This window comes from Nycticebus coucang, chromosome 3 (assembly GCF_027406575.1).
Source record: "Nycticebus coucang isolate mNycCou1 chromosome 3, mNycCou1.pri, whole genome shotgun sequence".
NCBI lineage: Eukaryota > Metazoa > Chordata > Mammalia > Primates > Lorisidae > Nycticebus > Nycticebus coucang.
In genome coordinates, this window is record NC_069782.1 from 41,641,126 (window position 1) to 41,664,371 (window position 23,246).

General features: G+C 35.4%; 1 protein-coding gene and 1 pseudogene across 2 annotated transcripts in view; one reads left to right on the plus strand and one right to left on the minus strand.

The window, feature by feature from the left end:
- OTOGL (otogelin like) overlaps positions 1-23,246 on the minus strand; it is a 198,944-nt gene that overhangs the window by 19,598 nt on the left and 156,100 nt on the right. For both annotated transcript variants that reach the window (XM_053584139.1, XM_053584138.1), the window contains 12 exons: positions 19,307-19,521; positions 15,617-15,758; positions 14,300-14,485; positions 12,057-12,269; positions 11,509-11,613; positions 11,100-11,207; positions 9,225-9,326; positions 8,799-8,903; positions 8,669-8,709; positions 4,787-4,850; positions 3,043-3,221; positions 2,453-2,557 (listed from right to left, as the gene is read on the minus strand). In XM_053584139.1, the coding sequence (XP_053440114.1) occupies positions 2,453-2,557; positions 3,043-3,221; positions 4,787-4,850; positions 8,669-8,709; positions 8,799-8,903; positions 9,225-9,326; positions 11,100-11,207; positions 11,509-11,613; positions 12,057-12,269; positions 14,300-14,485; positions 15,617-15,758; positions 19,307-19,521 (1,565 nt within the window). The remainder of the gene's footprint in view (positions 1-2,452; positions 2,558-3,042; positions 3,222-4,786; positions 4,851-8,668; positions 8,710-8,798; positions 8,904-9,224; positions 9,327-11,099; positions 11,208-11,508; positions 11,614-12,056; positions 12,270-14,299; positions 14,486-15,616; positions 15,759-19,306; positions 19,522-23,246) is intronic.
- On the plus strand, positions 2,227-2,326 carry LOC128582785 (uncharacterized; annotated as a pseudogene).

Genomic DNA, 23,246 nt, shown 5'->3' on the forward strand with positions numbered 1-23,246 from the left:
CTATATTCTAGAATGACGTCCAGCAGATATTAATGAAATGTGGGTGAGAGTATCCTGAATAGTTTTTATTTCCTTTTATTTACTTTTTAAAATTAAAGAACTTTTTAAATTAAAGAAAACTTATGACAGTTTTAGAAAAATAATAATTTCAGGGAAACAAGTGCATAACCAAAGTATTTTCTGTTTGTTTCAACATTCCACAACAAATCCCAGTCCTTAACTGCAAGAGTAAATACAATCTTGGAAATACAATAAAGAACCAACTTAGATAATTTAAAAAATGCTAAGGTCAACAGATAAAATTTCAGAGGGAGTTAAACACAATCCTCTTTCATTGTTGGGCCATATTTTCCTGCCTCTGTAACAGAAGATTTTTACTATTATTCAAATTAATTCTTTTCAGCCTTAATATAAATGTCCTAAACCCTCATTCATGTTTTATGTATAAACTTTCCTTCATTTAAAATTAATTTTTTTTAATTTTTTTTATTGTTTGGGATTCATTGAGGATACAAAGGATTACGTTACACTGATTGCATTTGTTAGGTAAAGTCCCTCTTATAATTGTGTCCTGCACCCAAAAGGTGTGCCATACACCGTGACCCCAATCCCTTCTCCCTTCTCCCCACTTGCTCATTCCCCTATCTCCCCCTTGTATTAGCTCATCTACTGCCCTCATATTAGAATAGATTAAGTAGAATATTTCTTATCCTCCTGAATAAACATTAAAAAGTAGAATATTTCTTATCTTCCTGAATAAACATTAAAAGATGCAGAGAGCTTCTTGTGTCCCAAAATTATTTGTGTCCCAAAAATGTCCCAAAATGTATCTAAAATGATTAAAAATACATACATATGTATTATGTGTGATTGCACATGTCAGGCTTTATACAAGAACTGAGATGTAAATGTGAAGTGAAACAATACAGGGGAAAGAAGCAAATAGGTAACTGGGTCTACTACAAAATTAAATATCTAATTTGGCCAAGGGTCAAAGGTCTTACTCTAATATTTCCTCACTAATTATAAAACAACAAATCATATTACTCATACACCTCCTTTCTTGAGATTTGTTTATTCTTCCTTCTACTCCCTTGTCACCCAAAATTCTTTAAAATGTTTAAGTGACAGTGTTTATTGCCTTAGGGTTCTAATTTTGTATACATTGGGAATTTTTTTTTTCCCAACACAGCTATTTTAAAACCTATTCAATTCTTTAACAAATGTTTCACTGTAACTACTGTTTCATCCCTGATTTCAGAATCCCTATTTAAAAATGGTTAGCTGTAATAACCATGTATATTATTAATATAAATTGTTAATTTACATTTTTATTTTATAACCCATGTTTTAACATGTCAAACTTTGGCTTTAAAAGTCCTTGTGGACAAGTAAAAAATCATAATAAACTTGACTACTTTCATTTCCTTACATTCTATCTTAATCTATGAATTGCCTCAGGTCTTCTATGAACCTCAATTGGAAAAGATCTATAAGACCAAGTGTAAAAGAAGATAAAATGTAAAACTCAGGAAACATAGGCATATCTAATTTATTTGAAATCAAAAATTAGCTATTGCACAGAAGTATTAATTGTTCTTTTCTTTATACTGATTAGAATTAGTATTCCCCCAAACCAATGTCTTACATCTGGAAAAGAAAACTCCAGATCTATATAAAATTATTTATTTATTTATTTATTTATTTTATTGTTGGGGATTCATTGAGGTTAATAAGCCAGGTTACACTGATTGCAATTGTTAGGTAAAGTCCCTCTTGCAATCATGTCTTGCCCCCATAAGGTGTGACACACACCAAGGCCCCACCCCCACCCTCGGTCCCTCTTTCTGCTTCCCCCCCCATAACCTTAATTGTCATTAATTGTCCTCATATCAAAATTGAGTACACAGGATTCATGCTTCTCCATTCTTGTGATGCTTTACTAAGAATAATGTCTTCCACGTCCATCCAGGTTAATACTATCATAAAATAATTTTGAGAAATAAATTAAACCTGTTCCTTTACAAGAGAAATTTTCAGATACTTGAAAATGCAACCAATGTAACTAGCTTGGTTATAAGTGTATTGCATATTGACGTGTATTTTCTTTGTAGAGGTATGTGTGTTGGGAGGAAGGCATTTTCCAAACTTAATTGACACAAGAATGTCTTCTTCAGAAAGCACCCTCCAAGGAACAAATTTTAGAAAATAAAAAAATTCATACATGTGCTCACTTCAACAGCACATATACTAAAATTTGAATGATACAGAGAAGATGACCCTGCACATGGATGACACAAAAATCCATGAAGTGTCCATATTTTTAGGGGCTAGGAAAGTTCCCACCCAGCAGGGACAAGGTAGGGGTATATGGCATACTCCGGAGGTGAAAGGTACAAACAAGGAACCTAATCATATATACCCTAATATTATCCAAAATAACAATTCATACCTCATATATAACTGATGTTCCATTTTCCATATGAAATTTGCAGGATGCATTTTTGCAAGTACCACAGCAATCATAGTCACTTGGGGATGGAATGTATACCTGGTGCTGCATATAATAAGGCATTGAATTATCCACACAATATCAATATTTTTAATGAATTAATTCTGGGGAATTTTTTTTCCCAACACAGCTATAAGCTTCCCCCAAACATCTATAAGCATTTCTAATCCTATTTGAATATGAGACGCTTCAAGCAATAATTGACTTTACGTAGCTATATTAAAAGTGCAATAGATGTTAACCTTTATATCTAACAGCCAAGATTCCAAGCAAGTGTCAGAACTTCAGATCAAGCAAGCTGGCGAGTGGTAGGTAGTAAGACTCCTGAAGCTCAAGCTCATGTACAGAAAAGTGAAAATCTACATTATACAGATATATTACAAAATAATTGACTACAAAGGTACTAGCAAGTATCCATTTTTAACTCATGGAGTGTTTGCTAATTCAAATCCTGTAGCTGCCATTTTTAAGCTCATTATTAACTCTCTTCATAAGGACTTACAAACTTACGTAAGGATGTGTATACTTACAATATCACATTCTTTTGAACAATTCACCATTGTAAAATTCAGAGTGTGAAAGCCTGTATGGTTATCTTTTTCTTCCAGACACTCTACTGTATAACAAAAGTCTCCTTCCAAGTACTTTATCATAGACTGTCCAGGATTCAGGACTGATACTTCTTGAAACACACACACATTATCCTTTTCTAAGAACAGAAAAAACAGTCAGTAAGAAAATATGCTACTGAGTTTTTATTAATCTATTGTTGGAACTTATATTTTATTAATCATTAGAACTATGCTTTCATGGTGATATGCCAGTTTTTCAAAGCCAAGAAAAATCTTCATCTTTATATGTTTTAAAAATCCAATAATTTACTTAATAATTAATGTAGAATATTTATTCCTTAGCATACACAAAGAGATCAATCAGTAAACCCAACTCTGTTTCCAGTTTGAACTTTCTCCAAAAGCTATCTTTTATAGCAGGTTCCAGAATCTGAGCATTAGAGTTAGGCATATTAGTCTGTGCTCCCTTTCCAGGACACACAACATGACCACGGTGGGAGGTGGATGTGGATGGAGGTAAAGTCTAATCCAACAGTAACCTCTTTATGATGGGATCGAATAACAATTCATGTTTTTCTAATTATTACTTGAGAGATCTAGTGTTGCAAAACAAATGGTCATGTATGTCATACTTCATGGTAGAGGCAGCTGATTTAATAATGTGCTATCATATCTTTAAAAGAGGCATATCAGGATAGGCTGGTACAGTGAAGAATAACTCGATTCAGAAGCTCTTCGTGCCTTGTCAACACTGAACTTAAGCCTTCTCCCATAGAGAAATGCAAACTTTTCAAGCCATTGATCAAAATGTTTTTTTATTAGCCTATTACTACTTAAATATAAAAAATTAATTTATTAGCCTATTACTACTTAAATATAAAAAAATATGGAAAAATCAACCTTATGCCTTCTAATGTTAACATCAACAATAAAGGGGCGGCGCCTGTGGCTCAGTGAGCAGGGCACCCGCCCCATATGCCGACGGTGGCGGGTTCAAACCCAGCCTTGGCCAAACTGCAACAAAAAAAAAATAGCCAGGCGTTGTGGCGGGCGCCTGTAGTCCCAGCTACTCGGGAGGCTGAGGTAGGAGAATCGCCTAAGCCCAGGAGTTGGAGGTTGCTGTGAGCTTTGTGATGCCACGGCACTCTACCGAGGGCAATAAAGTGAAACTCTGTCTCTACAAAAAAAAAAAAAAATCAACAATAAAAACTAGGCCAAGACTTTATAATTTTATATGTTTATTTTTTTTAATTAAATATAGTCATATGAAAAAGAGCCCTAGTATCATCTTTAAAATTCTGTGAAGGCAGCCGGGTGTTGTGACGGGCTCCTACAGTCCCAGCTGTTCAGGAGGCTGAGGCAAGAGAATCACCTAAGCCCAGGAGTTGGACGTTGCTGTGAGCTGTGACACCACAGCACTCTACCAAGGGCAACAAAGTGAGACTCTGTCTCTAAAAAAAAAAAATTCTGTGAAGGCTCTGAAAAATCTTTTCCTTTTTCTGTCATTTTATCAAATTTCTCGGAAAATTTAGAGATATTACAAAAGAAGAAACTGAAAAATAATAGTACATTTTTTATACTCAAATATTGGCAAATGTATAATACATATTCTAAATAATTTGAAAATTTTAATTTATTCACAGTAAAAAAACAGATACCAATTCTATTCATTTATAATTTAAAAGTTATAAAAGATAGTTACCACAGAGATACTGTACACACCCACAGTCACTCTGAAAATTATGGTTTATTGCAGTAAATTCTCCCTATTAGAAATATAATATCATCATTATTATTATATTACTTTTCACATAGCTTACTACATAACAATTTTAAGTATATATAATACATATGCATTTATAACATCTAAAAAATTCCCTACCATATATAGCAAGTGCTTAATAAATACTTGATAGTGAACATCCTTAGATTAACCTTGGTTACTTAATTAGTATCTCATGGGAAAAAATTCACAAGATCACTCCATCTCTCTAAACTTTAATTTCCTTGTCTATTAAGTGAGTGAAAGTGGATACAAGGATCTTTATGAGTTGTTTAACTTTGAAATTACTGTGTATGGTTTAATCCCAAGCTTCTGGAGGGCAATCAAAGATGATGCTTGACAACCCTAGGAATTTTGCTTTATGGAAATGTTCTTGATCTACTCTATAGAGGCGGCCCAGGGCTCTGATGTCTGCATCTAAGCAAGGCTGCTATAGCATACAGGGCAGTAACAGAAGACTATAGCGTAGTGGTTAGTAGTGTAGTCTTAGGAATGGGACTGCTTTTGTACCAATCCAGATGTATAATCTGGCACTAACAGAATGAGTCAGGGCATAACCAATATGCTCCCCAATTCTCCCATCTGTAAACTAGGTATAATAATACAGTTTATCTTTTAGGATTATTGAAGGAAATAAGTAGATCAATATATGTAAAGAGCTTAGAATAGGGGTCACACACAGAAAGTGTTGTATAATCTTTAACTATTAGTGAATGGCTGTCATGACACTCAAACTTTGCTCTATCGATAATGCTATAGATTCCTCCAAGCAAGTGTAGGAACACACTTAAAGTTTCAAGGATTATATTTTAAGCATCATTATCCTGAGTCCATTTAATTTACATATGATATCAGTAATAAAATGAATTTGATTCAAGAAATAATTTAAATAAATTCATAGTAATAAAAAAATCCTTTCCTGTAAGCTAATATTATAATATTACTTTTCTAGTGCCTTATAAATTATAAAGCAGTTTTATAAACAACTCATTTGATGTTTTAAGTCCTTACAATAAATAATGTGATTGTGGATTTAACAATTCCAACAGGATTGAAAATGAAATGCTAGAATAATGAAGATAAAAATAATAAACCAAATTCTCCCAGTACATAAGCTACTCTGAAGATTTAGAAGGATGTATTAGGCTCATACTCACTCTATGAGGTCTCTCATCCTTCTATTTTTTAATAGTTAAAGCCATCAGTGGGTGAATGGATAAAGAAAATGTTATAGAATGGGATACTATTCAGGCTTAAAAAAGAAAAAGGAAGTCCTGTTATTTGAGACATGGAAGAACCGGGGGGGTATTATTACAAATGAAACAAGCCAGGCACAGAAAAGACAAACACCACATGATCTCACTTATACTCAGTATCTAAAAGAATTAAACTTATGGAAGTAGGGAGTAGAATGGTAGTTATCAAAGTGGTGGAGGACACGGTTGGCCAAGGTATACAGAATTTCAATTTATTCCTCATAAATTTGAGAGATATTTTGTACAACACAATGACTATAGTTAGTATCCAGATATTCTTGAAAATTGCTGAGAGAGTAGATTCATGTGCTAATTAGCTCAATTTAGCCATTCCACAATGTATATATGTATGTGTGGCATTTGAAAATATGTTGAATACAATAATTGTACACAACTTCAATTTGTCCATTAAAAAAGCTAAACAAGAAAAAATTTAAAAATAAAAATACTACATAAAGATAGCATATTGCTTCGAGTTTGTCTTTAGAAAACCAATGTATCTCAGAAAAAAAAGTAGACAAGGGATGAATCTAACTTATAAAGGGAAAAAATATATAGAAATTTAAGTTTTGATGCATCAAAAAAGTAATAATTATAGCTAATACCAATTGAGCCCTTCCTAATTATCAGGTACTATCTAAATATAGTATTTATGTTAATTTACGCCTGGGCACAGTGGTTCACGCCTGTAATACTAGCACTCTGAGAGGAGGATCCCTTGAGCTCCGGAATTCAAGACCGGCCTGAGCAAAAGCAAGACCCTGTCTCTACAAAAAAAAGGAAAACTAGTGGGGTGTGGTGGCACATATGTGTAGTTTCAGCTTCTCAGGAGGCTGAGGCAAGAGGATCACTTGTGCCCAAGAGTTAGAGGTTGTTGTGAGCTGTGATGTCACAGCACTCGATGCAGGATGACAGAGTGAGACTCTGTCTCAAAAACAAAATTATATTGATTTATTTACTCCTATGATAAGGTATTGTTTTTATTTTTATATTAGAGATGAGGAAAGTGAGACACAGCTATAGAAAAACAAGGCCAGAAATAGAAACAAAGCAATATCGCCTTTGTTTTTGCTCTTCCTTCAAGTTCTGTCTTGGCCACATTTTGTAAGGGAAATGAAAGAATAAGGTAGAGTAGAAGGAAAAAAGAAATACGTAAGTCTCGGCACCTGTAGCTCAGTGAGTAGAGGGCGCCAGCCACATGCACCAAGACTGGCGGGTTGGAGCCCGGCCCGGGCCTGCTAAACAACAATGACAACTACAAACCAAAAAACAGCCAGGTGTGGTGGCAGGTGCCTGTAGTCCTAGCTACTTGGGAAGCTGAGGCAAGAGAATCGCTTAAGCCCAAGAGTTTGAGGTTGCTATGAGCTATGACACCACAGCACTCTACCGAGGGCAACATAGTGAAACTCTGTCTCAAAATAAATAAATAAATACATAAACACACACATATACTCACACAAACATACACAAAACTCTTGGTTTGAATCCTGAAAATCTCAATCAGTAATTTATTTTCTTGAACTTCAATTTCCTTGCTTATAAAATGAGCTAAAAATACTGACTTGGTGAAGATTCAAAGTGATAATACACTAAACATGTTCTGTAAACTGTGAAGGACTTGAGAAATATATGATATCATAATTCTATTCTTGTGAAATGTGTGTATAAAGCACACACAAAACAATCAAATGAGGGAATTGTTATGAAAGTTATTTGTGAAGCCTAAATATTCATTCTTTATAAATCATAGATAATAGCATTAAAACAAATATTGGATTAATTCTTTTCAAACAAAAAGGGAGCATCCTGGGAGAGGTTCTTTTACTTTAAAAGGCACCTCATTTGTTTTCCAGAACACAGCCTTGAACTGGGAATTCAGAATGAGCTAGGAATATACATTTTTTGATAAGGAAAAAATGTTTTTGTGAAAGCAAACCTGTCTTCTCTAATAAACAGCACCAGGAATGCATTATCTTTCTCAAGTCTTACAGACATATTATGAAAGTAAAGTAACTATTTAAAGAAAACAAAAGATTTGCAAAGCACTGTGGGATTTAACATATAATGGTTAGATAAGTGACATCCAAGTCATGCTTGTGATATCTACAAGTTAAGTCTTTAAGATTTCTATAAAATTTATATCTTTAGAGATAACCCTTTAGAAGATACATGCAATTACATGTTTATAACCCCGTCTCCTCTGTCACAGATGCATTATTAGCGCACTTTCCTAAAGAATCACTGGAGACACCTTTCAATATTAAGCCAGTATTTTTTCAATGTTTCACTTTGTTTAAGAGAAGTAAATTAAGTAGATATAAGACTAGCAGATTCACACACTGGTTAGAAAATAACATATTACACATATAAAGTAGAATATAAAATGTTAACTATTCCCTAATATCCAAACAAATTACTTTAATCTTTAAAAGTACAGTTTAATGAGAGTACTTTCATTAACTGTGAGAAGAATTCAGAAATGAGATACAGGAAGAATAAACTGATTTAAAGAATATGACAAGCCAATCAAAAGACATGTTCTTACCACTTCACAGGTTGGTGTAACAAGGTTTTCACAGTTACATTCTAAAAGGCAAAAATGAACAATGTATTTATGTTGATCAAATATTCATCAATTTATTGGAATAAAACTTTAAAATATGAAAATCAGTTACCACAGTGCCACATTGGACAACATTGACCAGATACATTTTCTTTCACAAGATCCATGTCTTCCGCACAGCTGAGTAATGGCATGGGACAAAGATTTGGCTCGCAAACTAAAAAGAAAATTTATATGGGTGACGATTAATTCCATGTAATATCCATTTCTCATTATCTACCATTTAGTCCACCGCCATAACAGATGTAGTACATGAACTCATATTTCCCAAATGCTGCCTCTCTCCCCATCTGATTGCCATGTGTTGGTAAAACTAAAATGAATGATTCTTAAGCAGGTGTGACAGAGTGATAGTGTGAGGACAGCTCATCAAGTGAGGAACACTGAAAAAGGGTCTGATATGATACAACCAAGATGCACTGCATTTCTTAAACACTGGACACTTCTAAATAGTTTAGATTAGTTGAGACACACTTACCACAGTAATACTGAGGGCAACAGAGATGTGTGATGTTAAGATTCACTGTGAGAAATTCCCCATCAGTACACAGAGGAACAGGTTCAGTGCAAGATTCACAAACTAAAGGTGAAACAAAAAGTGAAAAGTCATAGCTGAACTAAAAGTAAATAATTATTAGTTCAGATTACCATAGACAAATTAAAATAAAACTCATCATGTTTAATAAGAAGGAAACCAGGAAAATAAGTCATATCTTTATTTGGCCATAAAAACAATAATACTGCCTGGGTATATTGCTTTATGTTTTCTAAGTAGAGTCACATATACAACACCATCTTACCAGAAAAAAGAGCATTCAGATTTCCAGGGTAATTTGTTTTTACTGGGATCAAAATATCATTGATTGATTTATTTAAGTTTTCTTGATTGATTACCCTTGATTGCTCCAATTTATGGATGAACAATGTAGTAGGCACTTGTTCTTTTGGGGCTGCTCAGCATCCCCTCGACATCTCCTCCCGACTCTGAATGACATGAGAAAAGGCCTCACCCACATAGCCCTGGAGTAACTGTCAATAAAGATCCCTCACACCACCAGGCCACTGTGTAGGAACAACCCACATTGGACTAATCAGAATCACTTTCAAAGAAATTTGAATCCTATGTAGAAGCACCTATGAGATGGCTCAGTCAGTGGAGAGCTCCCCCCGACACCTGGTTCTCTTCTTCCCAGGGTTTGGCTGTTGCGTTGGTCCTCCATACTTCCCCAAAGCCTTCTACCAACTGCTTGTACTCAAGCTAGCCAGAATCAATCAATTTTCCATTTGCAGTCAATGAACCTCAAGTGATTCAAAGAGATGTGTTTTTATTTCCTCTAAGCATTCAACAGAATTCAGTACCCTTCATGATAAAAGCCCTCAACAAACTAGGCATAGAAGGAACATATCTCAAAATTATAAAAGCCATGCATGGCAAACCCACGGCCAACATCATACTGTGGTTCAACGTTGAAAGCATTCCCATTAAGAACTGACACGAGACAAGTGTGCCCACAGTCACCACTTCTACTCAACATAGCACTGGAAGGTCTAACCAGAGTGATCAGAAAAGAGAAATAAAGCACAAACTATTGCTTTATGCTGATGATATGCTCTTGCATCTAGAAAATTTCAAAGAGTCCAGCAAGAGACTCCTAGAATTGATAAATAAATTCAGCAAAGTCTCATGTTAAAAAATTAATGTAAACAAGTCAGTAGTATTTCTATATTCCAGTAAGTCAAGCTGAGAATCAAATTAAATTAAAGACTGAGTAACATTTACAATAGCCACAAAGAAAATATTTAGGCATATACCTAACTAAAGAGCTAAAACCTATCTTAATTACCAAGAAATCTTTGATACTTCATTAGATTTGCAAAAAATAGAGAATTTTTTTATTTTCCATTGCCCAGTTAACCAGACAGAATATTTAGCTCCAGTCCCTTCCCAAACATCTTTTGTTTCTCCCACTCTGTTTTGAGGGAGACACATTTTTAAAGATGTCTTATACTGTCTTTGGCAGAGCCCATTATTCTGATTCCTTAAGGAAAGTTAGTGCTAAAAATTTCTTCAAAAAGAACTAGGCAAATTTCCTACTATGGGGAAAAATACTTGACTTTCTTATCTTGGTCTTGTTTGAACTAATAAAGTTTTTCTTGAAGGGAAAGTCACTAATTGTAATTATTGTCAAGAGTCAATTAAAATGCCTTGCTTTATTTTCTACAATTCTTATTCAGATGAATTCTTATAATATCAGAATATTAGTTACCATCAGTCCCATGAAATTCACATCAGGTAAGAGATTTTCCCTAGGTCATGTATCTTTTCTCAAGAAATTGTCTATAGAATACTCACTACAGACAGGAGAAAAACAGCAAGGTTCTTCCTGTTGAACTTGAATCATGAATTGATCCTCTCTGCATTCTGGTGTTGAAATAGTGGGGCATTTCAATGGGTCACATTCTGCAAAATATAAAGACATTTTGACAATTTATGTAGCGTGAGATGATAAAATAGTTCTCTTGGAATTTGTAACTACTTTAAAGTTAATTTTAGTGAAAACATGTAAGACATTACAATGTGTGTGTTTATATATATGTACATTTATAAAGAAAATGCAGGTTCAAAAAATCATCCTTAGCAATACAACTCCACAGACTTTCCCAATAAATCATTTCATTGGAGACACAGTGAATGAGAATTTAATCCTTTATTCTGAGTGAACAATGAATCTCACTGTTACTTTTCCTAATTGATTACTCACCACATTTGTACTGTGGACAGCAAGATAAAGGGCTGTGACCGACAATCACTTTTTGACTATTTGTACATGTTGGAATGTTAGTGTCACACAAAGTCATGTCACATCCTACAAATAAATAAACAAAAACATACGTATTAAAATACTAGTGAACATAACTAAAATCTTATACTACTAACTCAAATCCTGGGAGATGACGCTCACTCTGCGCATTTTTATACTGTCATGACCCGTTCAGTTCACCAAATGAACCGTATGGGAAAAGGCAGCCGTTTCAAGGTCTGTCTGTGATTGTCTTTCACCGCTGTCATAAATCAAAGATTCCCAGATCCTTTCCCTTGTTGTGTATTGATGAATATTATTAATTGCTAATCTTTTGTATGTGTAATTTACAAAATCAACAAAGTCACAATGCTGCAAAAACTTGCTTTGATATGGCACTTTTTTTTTTTTTTTTTGCAAAAAAAGCATCATACATGCCTTGCTTTTTCCTAAAGAACTATCAACATATTCTATGGAATCAACTGACTGTAAGGCTTCTGCAGACGTACCGCACACTTCCTTTGAACAGCAGGTCCACCTGTCAGTGATGCTGATGGCAACTTCAGCTTCCCGCTCACACATTGGAGAGGGCTCTTCATCGCAGTCAGGTTCTATAGGAATGATGCTTCCATTCGCCAGACACTCGTACAGGGCGCACTCGTCAATGCCTCCACTCCAAATCTCCCCAGCAGCGCGGGGCTGGTCTTCCCCATCAGTGCATGCTTTAAAAGAGCAACATTATCACACCACTCATAACCCGAGCACTGATGTAAATCAAGCCAACAAGTTTTGATTTCAGACAGCAACATGTTCCAGCAATATAGATGATACATCAACAAATTATTCTTTATCTGGTTTCTCTTTCTTTCATCACCTATCAGCTTACTATTTAACAGAAGTTTTTTTTGTTTGTTTGTTTGTTTGTTTTTTGCAGTTTTTGGCCAGGGCTGGGTTTGAACCTGCCACCTCCAGTACATGGGGCCGGCACCCTACTCCTTGAGCCACAGGCACCAACCACCCCTTAACAGAAGTTTTTATATAGTCTACAGAAAATATTTTTCTTTTTACAACCATCTGTAATTTTTCAGGTCCTCTTCTAAAAGATGACCTATGAATTATTGCCGATACATTTTAACTCTTGTTACTATATTTATCTCAAACAAACGCATACATGTAAAAATGTTTTATTTCCATGTATTATGGGGGTATAAATATTTTTGGTTACATGGTTCACATTTACAACCCTTAAGTTATAGCTGTAAGTGTGCCAGTCACACAGATCATGATCATTGTACCAGCAACGTAAATTTAAACTAGTTTTGAAATAGTAACTATTAAAAACAAGTAGCATTAGAAAACGAAGTAGTCCCTACCTCATTTTATATGAAAATTCAAAATAATTTTGCTTTAATATCTAAAATGAAAAGTAGGCAATCAAGCAAAAGATCCCCTAGGAACTATTAGTTTTACCTAAAAGTTTTATTTTATGATAAATATATCCCTCAAGTAGTTATTTTAAGGAATGATAAAGATAAATGTAGTTACGACCATATACTCAGCCTCCAAGGAACTTCTCTTATGCTATCTGCCAGCAAACCAAACCTCACAGATCTCTAAAGAACAAGCCCGTTTCTGAGACTATATGTGCTTTTCATTTCTGCTTGTCTTTTTCTTTCATTTTAGCTAATTCTGTGTTTTCCTGACAATAACGCAGAGCCCTGTAATTGCCGAGCACGTCGCTGCAGTTTTCTCCGTTCTGCCCTTGTGCCTCTGCCACCCCGAGGGAAGCAAAGCATCAGAAAAAAATGGTTTGAAAACAAAACCAGAAATAGTAAATGTTCCCTCCTAGTGTCTTAGTCCTTTTGTGTCGCTATTGGAGAATATTAAAGAATGGATAATTTATAAGAAAAGAAGATGATCGAGGTCACAGTTCTGCAAACTGGGACTTTGCAGAGGGGCAGCATCTGCCCGGCTTCTGCTGAGGGCTTCCTACTGTGTCACAGCTGGGCAGGTCCCAGGAGGTGGGCGCGTGCAAAACACCACACATCATGATGAACCTCCCTTTATGAAAACCCACTCAGGTGGGAACTAACCCATTTCTATGAGAACTAATCCAGTCTCATGAGAGCTGAAACTCACTATCATGAGCCCTCACTAATCTACCTGTAGGCAAAGCCCCCATGGTCACAATACCTCCTACTAGGGTCCCCATATCCCAGCACTGCTGTTTGAGGAGCAAGCCTCAGTGTGAGTTTTGGTGGGAACAAACCACATCTAAATCATAGCACCCAGACAATGACACTGTCTGTCATTTCTCAAGGTGCTGTGTTACATTCAATGTGCTTTTTCAGTATGGCGTGTACTACATGCTAACTTTATGGAATAAATACCATTATTTTCCTCATTTTACAGGTGCAGAACCTCAAACTCACAGCAACAAAGGTGAGCCCCTAATGTATCCAATAGCCAGAATTTGAATTCAGTCCACAGTCTATAGTCTTAATTTGCCATGCTCTTTTCCAGTTACTGTAGGCATAGGTAAAGATTTAAACACTTTGCCTCTGAAGCTCTTAATTTTATTGACCTCAATTGAAATCATATTAAAATTAAACTACACACAAACTCATTTCGTTTTCCAACACGTAGGCTATCTTAGATCACTCTTTCTTAGCATATCTCTCTAATGTCTACAAAGCTTTTATTGTTTTGTGTTCTGAATCCCAAAGAAGTCATTTTGTACTCTGCTTCTTACCACATTCTCTCTCTGGAATGCACCGGGTCGAATGTGGTCTGTGAAGGATAGCTCCACTTTCGCACACACAATCTTCTCTTAAATTGAAACATGAAGAGTATCCATAGAACCATTTGTTCAGGCACGTTCTTGCTTCACAAGGTCGCACACAGGGTTGATATTCCTTGCCCTCTGGGCAACTCAGAGCTGTGAATAATACAGGACACAATTTGCTAACAATAAAAGTAACCTATTTACATTCTAGTGAAAGAAATCAATGTCAGATTCCTTTTTGAAAATGAATTTTGCACATTTTCATCTCTTCAGAGTCCATTTTTCATTTACGATGTAAACATAAATCAAAAAGAAAACCATCACTGGGTATTTTTGCACATTTCCCAGATGTCCATCTGCATTAGGTGTTATGGTGGGAAAAGCTCCTCAGAGTTATATCTAATCAATATGACTGACAGGCGGCCCACGTTTCGTTAGTATAGATAGAGTCAACTATTATGAAATTGCTGCTCTAGGCACTGAGAAGAACTAAGAACAATCTGCGCTAAATAAACATAAAAATACGCTTCAAATGCATAACCAAGTCATAAAAAAGAAAATAAGTTGTATGTTTAAATTTAATCTTTTACTGTCAAAAGAAATTACTATTGCTGAGTGGTTTCTAAGTGATAATTTAGATAATTCTTAAGCTTATACTGTGAAAACAAAAATCATACTGTTAAAAAATGAATACTCATGGTGCATCTTAGAATGGGTACAGGCGAAACTTACTAAATGCAGAATACAAATGTCTACATACAGTAACTAAGAAAATGCCATAAAGGCTACGTTGAACAGTTTGATGAAAATATTTCATATTGTATATGAAACCAGCACATTGAAACCCTTGATTGCACTAATGTACACAGCTATGATTTAACAATAAAAAAATTAAATTAAATTAAATTAAAAAAATGAATACTCAGCTGGTGGGTATATAAAATGGTACAATCTCAGTGGAGAACAATTACACATTGTCTAGTGAAATTGGAGATGGCATACATTCCCAAAGGATCAGCAATGCCATTCAAATAGTGATCACCACTGGAGAAGGAGGGAAGACCAAAGAAGACACACAGAGTGGAGAGTGTCGCATGTAACTGTTTTATTTCTGAAGTTGAGGGATGTAACAGGTTTTGTAGTATGTTATTCTTTTTGCATGTATTTTATGCTTACTAAATTAACTTGCAAAAAGAAGTAAAAGGACAAAGAAAGAAAGAAATGAATGCAAAGAAATGGAATGTTACTTAGTGGTTGAAAGTAAGTGGCTTGATAGTTACTTACAACAGTACTCAGGTGTCCTCCACGGAATGCAGATGTCAAAATTGTTGCAAAGAGCCACATAGGCAGCAAGGGCGTCACATTCATAGTTCCAAAAATAGGTATAATTGATCCACATCTTTTCACAAAAGTCCTTTGGTGAAACCTAGAGATACATTTTGCCTTGAAGTAAGTTATATTGCTTTATTTCTCTGCAGGCCGTAAGTAAGACATTTGGAGAATCAAAGGGTACCAAGTTAATATTCAATATAGTTCCTTTTAGACCATAAGTTTTCAAAAATTCTTAATATTAGATTTCACTATGAGACCCATTTTAAATGAGAAATACTACACGCAATGATACACCAAATCTTTCTCATAATGATGGAAAAGAAACAAAGTATATGGGTTTAACTAAAAACCTATTTCTCATATTACACTTTGGCTTATAATTGTATTTTCTATATAATGAATGAGAGTTTGGTCTATTATAAAATTGAAAGCTCCTGAAGTATTCTGTAATGGTAGGCAATATCACTCATTAAAAAATGTTTCTCAAGTAAATTGTACTAATACTGAATATTGGTCACATATTTTATAAAATTTGGCATACTTTTTTTTTAAGTCTCATTTTCCCTATGGAATATGTTCCATTTTCATCTAAAAACATCTGCAATCTAAATAATTTAACATGTAACTTAATATTTATTTCACTTTTCTCTCCATTCATTTAACACACACATACTCAGTATCTACATTCAGCTGTTAAATTTTGACACAAATCAAACTATCGGGTAAAAATACTTAGTATTTTTTTAATAACTCATCATTTTTAAAAGTTCTATATCCACAAAAACCAACATTCTAGCACTGGCATAAAAATAGACACATAGGCCAGTGGGCTAGAACAGGGAGTTTAGAAATAAATCTATTCATTTATAGTCAGCAGATTTTCAAAAAGGAACCAATAATGTAAAATAGAAAAAAAAAAATTCCTTCAATAAACAGTGCTAGGAAAACCAGACATACACATGCAGAAAAATGACAGTAAACACATCATATGCAAAAAACAACTGACAAGGGATAAAAGACTTAAATATAAGACACAGACCTATAAAACTAACCAGAAGAGGGGTAGCACCTGTGGCTCAGTGGGTAGGTTGCCGGTTACATACCAAGGGTAGCGGGTTCGAACCCAGCCCTGGCCAAACTGCAACAAAAAAATAGCCAGGCATTATGGTGGGCGCCTGTAGTCTCAGCTACTTGGGAGGCTGAGGCAAGAGAATTGCCTAAACCCAAGAGCTGGAGGTTGCTGTGAGCTGTAACGCCACAACACTCTACCAAGAGTGAAAAAGTGAGACTCTGTCTCTAAAAAAAAAAACAAAAAAACTAACCAGAAGAAAACATAGATGAAAAGCTCCTAGACACTAGTCTGGGAAATGACCTTTTGGATATAAACCCAAAAGATAGGCAACAAAAGCAAAAACTGACAAATCAGATTATATCAAGCTACAAAGCTTCCATACAGCAAAAGAAACAATTAAGATAATAAAGGAAAATGGTCAAAAACATTTGCAACTATACATTTGAGAAGGAGTTAATCAAAAATACAAAAATAATTCAAACAACTCAACAGCAAACAGATAGCCCAATTTAAAAATGTAAAAAGGGACTGAATAGAAATTTACCCCTGCCCCCCCAAAAAAGATACACAAATAGCTAACAGGTATATGAAGAAAAGATTTTGGAAATGCAAAATAAAACCACAATGAGATGTCACCTCATACCTGTTAAAATGGCTATTACCTATACCACAATTTATTAATCCATTCGTGGATCGATGGGCACTTGGGCTTTTTCCATGACTTAGCAATTAAGAATTGGGCTGCAATAAACATTCTGATACAAATATCTTTCTTATAATGTAATTTTTGGTCTTCTGGGTATATACCTAGTAGAGGAATTATAGGATTGAATGGCAGATCTATTTTTAGATCTATAAGTGTTCTCCAAACATCTTTCCAAAAGGAATGTATTATGCAGCCTTAAAGAAAGATGGAGACTTTACCTCTTTCATGTTTACATGGATGGAGCTGGAACATATTCTTCTTAGTAAAGTATCTCAAGAATGGAAGAAAAAGTATCCAATGTACTCAGCCCTACTATGGAACTAATTTATGGCTTTCATATGAAAGCTTTAACCCAGTTATAACCTAAGAATATGGGGAATGGGGAGAGGGATGGGAGGGAGGGGGAGATGGGTGGAGGGAGGGTGATTGGTAGGATTACACCTGTGGTGCATCTTACAAAGATACATGTGAAACTTAGTAAATGTAGAATATAAATGTCTTAACACAATAAAAAAAAAAAAAGGCTATTACCAAAAAGACAAAGTAAAACAATGATTAATGAGGATGTAGAGACATGAGGATCCCTTCACACCACTGCTGAGCGTGTTAGCATAGTCATGGAAAGCAGTGCAGAAGCTTCTCAAAAAAGTAAATACAGAACTATTATATGGTTCAGCAATGCTACTACATTATATATATGCAAAGGAAATGAAATCATTATGTCAAAGAGAGATGTGCACTCTCATGTTCATTTCAGCATTACTCACAATAGCCAAATTGTGACCCTTAGGACACTCAACCTAAGTGTCCAGCAATGAATGAATGGATAAAGAAAATGTGCTAAATACACGCAATGAAGCAGTATTCAGCCATAAAAAAGAATAAAATCCTTTCATTTGTGACAACATGAATGAATCTAGAGAACACTGCACTACGTGAAATAAGCCGGGGTCAGGAAGATAATTACCACATGATTATTTGCAATATATGGGTGGATGTGTGTAGGTTATATATAAATACTACACCTTTTTATACAAGGGACTTGAGCATCTGTGGATTTTGCTATCTGCAGAGGTTCTGAAACCTGCAGATACTGAGAAAAGACTGCACTGTTTCCTCTGACTAGATCACCCTCTTTCCTTTTACTGTCCTGGCAAATTCATCCTTGTGAATAATACAAAGGTCTCAATCTCCGTGAAGTCTTCTTCAAACTTGGATTCCCATGCACTCCCACATTCTATATTGTGATGTATCTGTTCACAAGTTTGCCTTCCAACTTATATTCTCAAGGGCAGGGAGAGCTTTTTATTCATCTTTGTAACACAGTGCTGAGTATGTGCCAGATTTTAGTCAAGTGATTCATGAAATACCATATTTGTCCTTTGTCCCTAACCATGGATCATTTTTAATGATGTAGATTATTTAAAATAACTACTAACCACTTAAGCTTAGAAAGTTAGAGACTAATAAAGACCAATTAAATTGAATATGTGACAGATTCTGCTACAAGTGTACACCTACAAGACCAGGATCATAAGTTACTGACTAAAGCCTCACTGCCTAGGCTTTTACACGGGGTAATCAAGTGGTATTGTCTCTTCTCCTGGAGATATTTATCCACAGGACAGAATTTCATTTTTTTGAAATCCATAGATATAATTCTAAGAGGGAAAAAATAAAATTAAAATGCCTGTCTCTGTCAGTCTATAAAAAATTAAGTAATTCTGAATTCCAAAGCATACTGCCAAAGGGTTTGGGGTTTGTTCTTCTCAGTAGAACATTCTAGCAAGAACAGCAATCTACTAAATTTTACTCTTAACATATCTAACATGGCAGTTCTAATCTATGGAAGCTTCCAACTTACTTTATCATGGCACGGGATGAAAACTCTTCTGTTTAATAGCTCAATGCATTGACTGCAATCATGCTCAGTACAATTTCTAACAGGTCTTCTCATTGTTACTTCAAATGATTTTTCAATTTCCCAGCTCTTGATAAATAATTCTATGTCTTCCATATTTGTAATGATTGTGCCATTCTGCATCCTTAGATCATCATCAGGATCTTCATTGCAAATTCCTTAAAAGAATATATGACAGAAGGAAAAAAAAATTCACTTAAACCAAGTGTAGCCAACACAACTAAATCAGCTTCATCGTTGATTTTAATTGATTTAAAATGAATGAATTATCTACTAAATGAGGTAACAAATTTATGTGTTCTTTAACATGGATAGAATTTTTTAAATTATGGGCTTGACTCTTGGATAGAAAAATATAGAACTATCTTAAGCAGATAAAAAGGAAATCAAGACCCTAGAAGTCAAGATATATGAAGAGATCATGGAAGATTAAGACAGAGATGTTGCTGCTCCTACAACTCTTCCATTATTATCACCATACCGTATTCAGAACTATTTTTTTTTTTTATTGTTGGGGATTCATTGAGGGTACAATAAGCCAGGTTACACTGATTGCAATTGTTAGGTAAAGTCCCTCTTGCAATCATGTCTTGCCCCCATAAAGTGTGACACACACCAAGGCCCCACCCCCCTCCCTCCTTCCCTCTTTCTGTTCCCCCCCATAACCATAATTGTCATTAATTGTCTTCATATCAAAATTGAGTACATAGGATTCATGCTTCTCCATTCTTGTGATGCTTTACTAAGAATAATGTCTTCCACGTCCATCCAGGTTAATACGAAGGATGTAAAGTCTCCATTTTTTTTAATGGCTGAATAGTATTCCATGGTATACATATACCACAGCTTGTTAATCCATTCCTGGGTTGGTGGGCATTTCGGCTGTTTCCACATTTTGGCGATTGTAAATTGAGCTGCAATAAACAGTCTAGTACAAGTGTCCTTATGATAAAAGGATTTCTTTCCTTCTGGGTAGATGCCCAGTAATGGGATTGCAGGATCAAATGGGAGGTCTAGGTTGAGTGCTTTGAGGTTTCTCCATACTTCCTTCCAGAAAGGTTGTACTAGTTTGCAGTCCCACCAGCAGTGTAAAAGTGTTCTCTTCTCTCCACATCCACGCCAGCATCTGCATTTTTGAGATTTTGTGATGTGGGCCATTCTCACTGGGGTTAGATGATATCTTAGGGTTGTTTTGATTTGCATTTCTCGAATATATAGAGATGATGAACATTTTTTCATGTGTTTGTTAGCCATTCATCTGTCGTCTTTAGATAAAGTTCTATTCATGTCGCTTGCCCATTGATATATGGGATTGTTGGCTTTTTTCATGTGGATTAATTTGAGTTCTCTATAGATCCTGGTTATCAAGCTTTTGTCTGATTGAAAATATGCAAATATCCTTTCCCATTGTGTAGGTTGTCTCTTTGCTTTGGTTATTGTGTCCTTAGCTGTACAGAAGCTTTTCAGTTTAATGAAGTCCCATTTGTTTATTTTTGTTGTTGTTGCAATTGTCATGGCAGTCTTCTTCATGAAGTCTTCCCCCAGGCCAATATCTTCCAGTGTTTTTCCTATGCTTTCTTGGAGGATTTTTATTGTTTCATGCCTTAAATTTAAGTCCTTTATCCATCTTGAATCAATTTTTGTGAGTGGGGAGAGGTGTGGGTCCAGTTTCAGTCTTTTACATGTAGACATCCAGTTCTCCCAACACCATTTATTAAATAGGGAGTCTTTCCCCCAAGGTATGTTCTTGTTTGGTTTATCAAAGATTAGGTGGTTGTAAGATGTTAGCTTCATTTCTTGGTTTTCAATTCGATTCCAAGTGTCTATGTCTCTGTTTTTGTGCCAGTACCATGCTGTCTTGAGCACTGTGGCTTTGTAGTACAGACTCAAATCTGGTATGCTGATGCCCCCAGCTTTATTTTTGTTACAGAGAACTGCCTTAGCTATACAGGGTTTTTTCCGGTTCCATACAAAATGCAGAATCCATGACTTAGCTATTATGAATTTGGCTGCAATAAACATTCTGGTACAAATATCTTTGTTATGTTGTGATTTTTGGTCTTCTGGGTATATGCCCAGCAGAGGAATTACAGGATTGAATGGCAGATCTATTTTTAGATCTCTGAGTGTTCTCCATATATCTTTCCAAAAGGAATGTATTAATTTGCATTCCCACCAGCAGTGCAGAAGTGTTCCCTTTTCTCCGCATCCACGCCAACATCTCTGGTCTTGAGATTTTGTGATATAGGCTAGTCTCATTGGAGTTAGATGATATCTCAAGGTAGTTTTGATTTGCATTTCTCTGATGATTAAAGATGATGAGCATTTTTTGATATGTCTGAAGGCCGTGCGCCTGTCTTCTTCAGAGAAGTTTCTCTTCAAATCCCTTGCCCAGCCTGCGATGGGATCCCTTTTTTTTTTCTTGCTGATGCGTTTGAGTTCTCTGTGGATTCTGGTTATTAAACCTTTGTCAGAGAAGTGCCCATCGATCCACGAATGGATTAATAAATTGTGGTATATGTACACCATGGAATACTATGCAGCCTTAAAGAAAGATGGGGACTTTACCTCTTTCATGTTTACATGGATGGAGCTGAAACATATTCTTCTTAGTAAAGTATCTCAAGAATGGAAGAAAAAGTACCCAATGTACACAGCCCTACTATGAAACTAATTTGGGACTCTCACATGAAAGCTATAACCCAGCTACAACTTAACAATAGGGGGAAGTGGGAAAGGGGGGGTGGGTAGAGGGAGGGTATCGGTGGGATCACACCTGTGGTGCATATTACAGGGGTATTTGTGAAACTTGGTAAATGTAGCATGTAAATGTTTTGGCACAGTAACTGAGATAACGCCGGAAAGGCTATGTTAACCACTGTGATAAAAATGTGTCAAATGGTTTATGAAGCGAGTGTATGATACCCCATGATCATATCAATGTATACAGTTATGATTTAATAAAAAAAAATGCAGAATCATTTTTTCCAAATCTTGAAAGTACGATGTTGGTATTTTGATAGGAATGGCATTGAATAGGTAGATTGCTTTGGGAAGTATAGACATTTTAACAATGTTGATTCTTCCCATCCGTGAGCATGGTATGTTCTTCCATTTGTTAATATCCTCTGCTATTTCCTTTCTGAGGATTTCATAGTTTTCTTTATAGAGGTCCTTCACCTCCTTCGTTAGGTATACTCCTAGGTATTTCATTTTCTTTGAAACTATGGTGAAGGGAGTTGTGTCCTTAATTAGCTTCTCATCTTGACTGTTATTGGTATACACAAAGGCTACTGACTTGTGGACATTGATTTTATATCCTGAAACATTACTGTATTTTTTGATGACTTCTAGGAGCCTCGTGGTTGAGTCTTTGGTATTCTCTAAGTATAAGACCATGTCATCAGCAAAGAGGGAGAGTTTGACCTCCTCTGCTCCCATTTGGATTCCCTTTATTTCCTTGTCTTGTCTAATTGTATTGGCTAGAACTTCCAGCACTGCGTTGAATAGTAAAGGTGACAGAGGACAACCTTGTCTGGTTCCAGTTCTAAGAGGAAAAGCTTTCAGTTTTACTCCATTCAGTAAAATATTGGCTGTGGGTTTGTCATAGATAGCTTCAATCAGTTTTAGAAATGTGCCACCTATGCCTATACTCTTCAGTGTTCTAATTAGAAAAGGATGCTGGATTTTATCAAATGCTTTTTCTGCATCTATTGAGAGGATCATGTGATCTCTATTTTTGCCTCTGTTAATATGGTGGATAACGTTTATAGACTTACGTATGTTAAACCAGCCTTGCATCCCTGGGATGAAGCCTATTTGATCATGATGAATGACTTTTTTGATGATAAGCTGTAATCTATTGGCTAGGATTTTGTTGAGA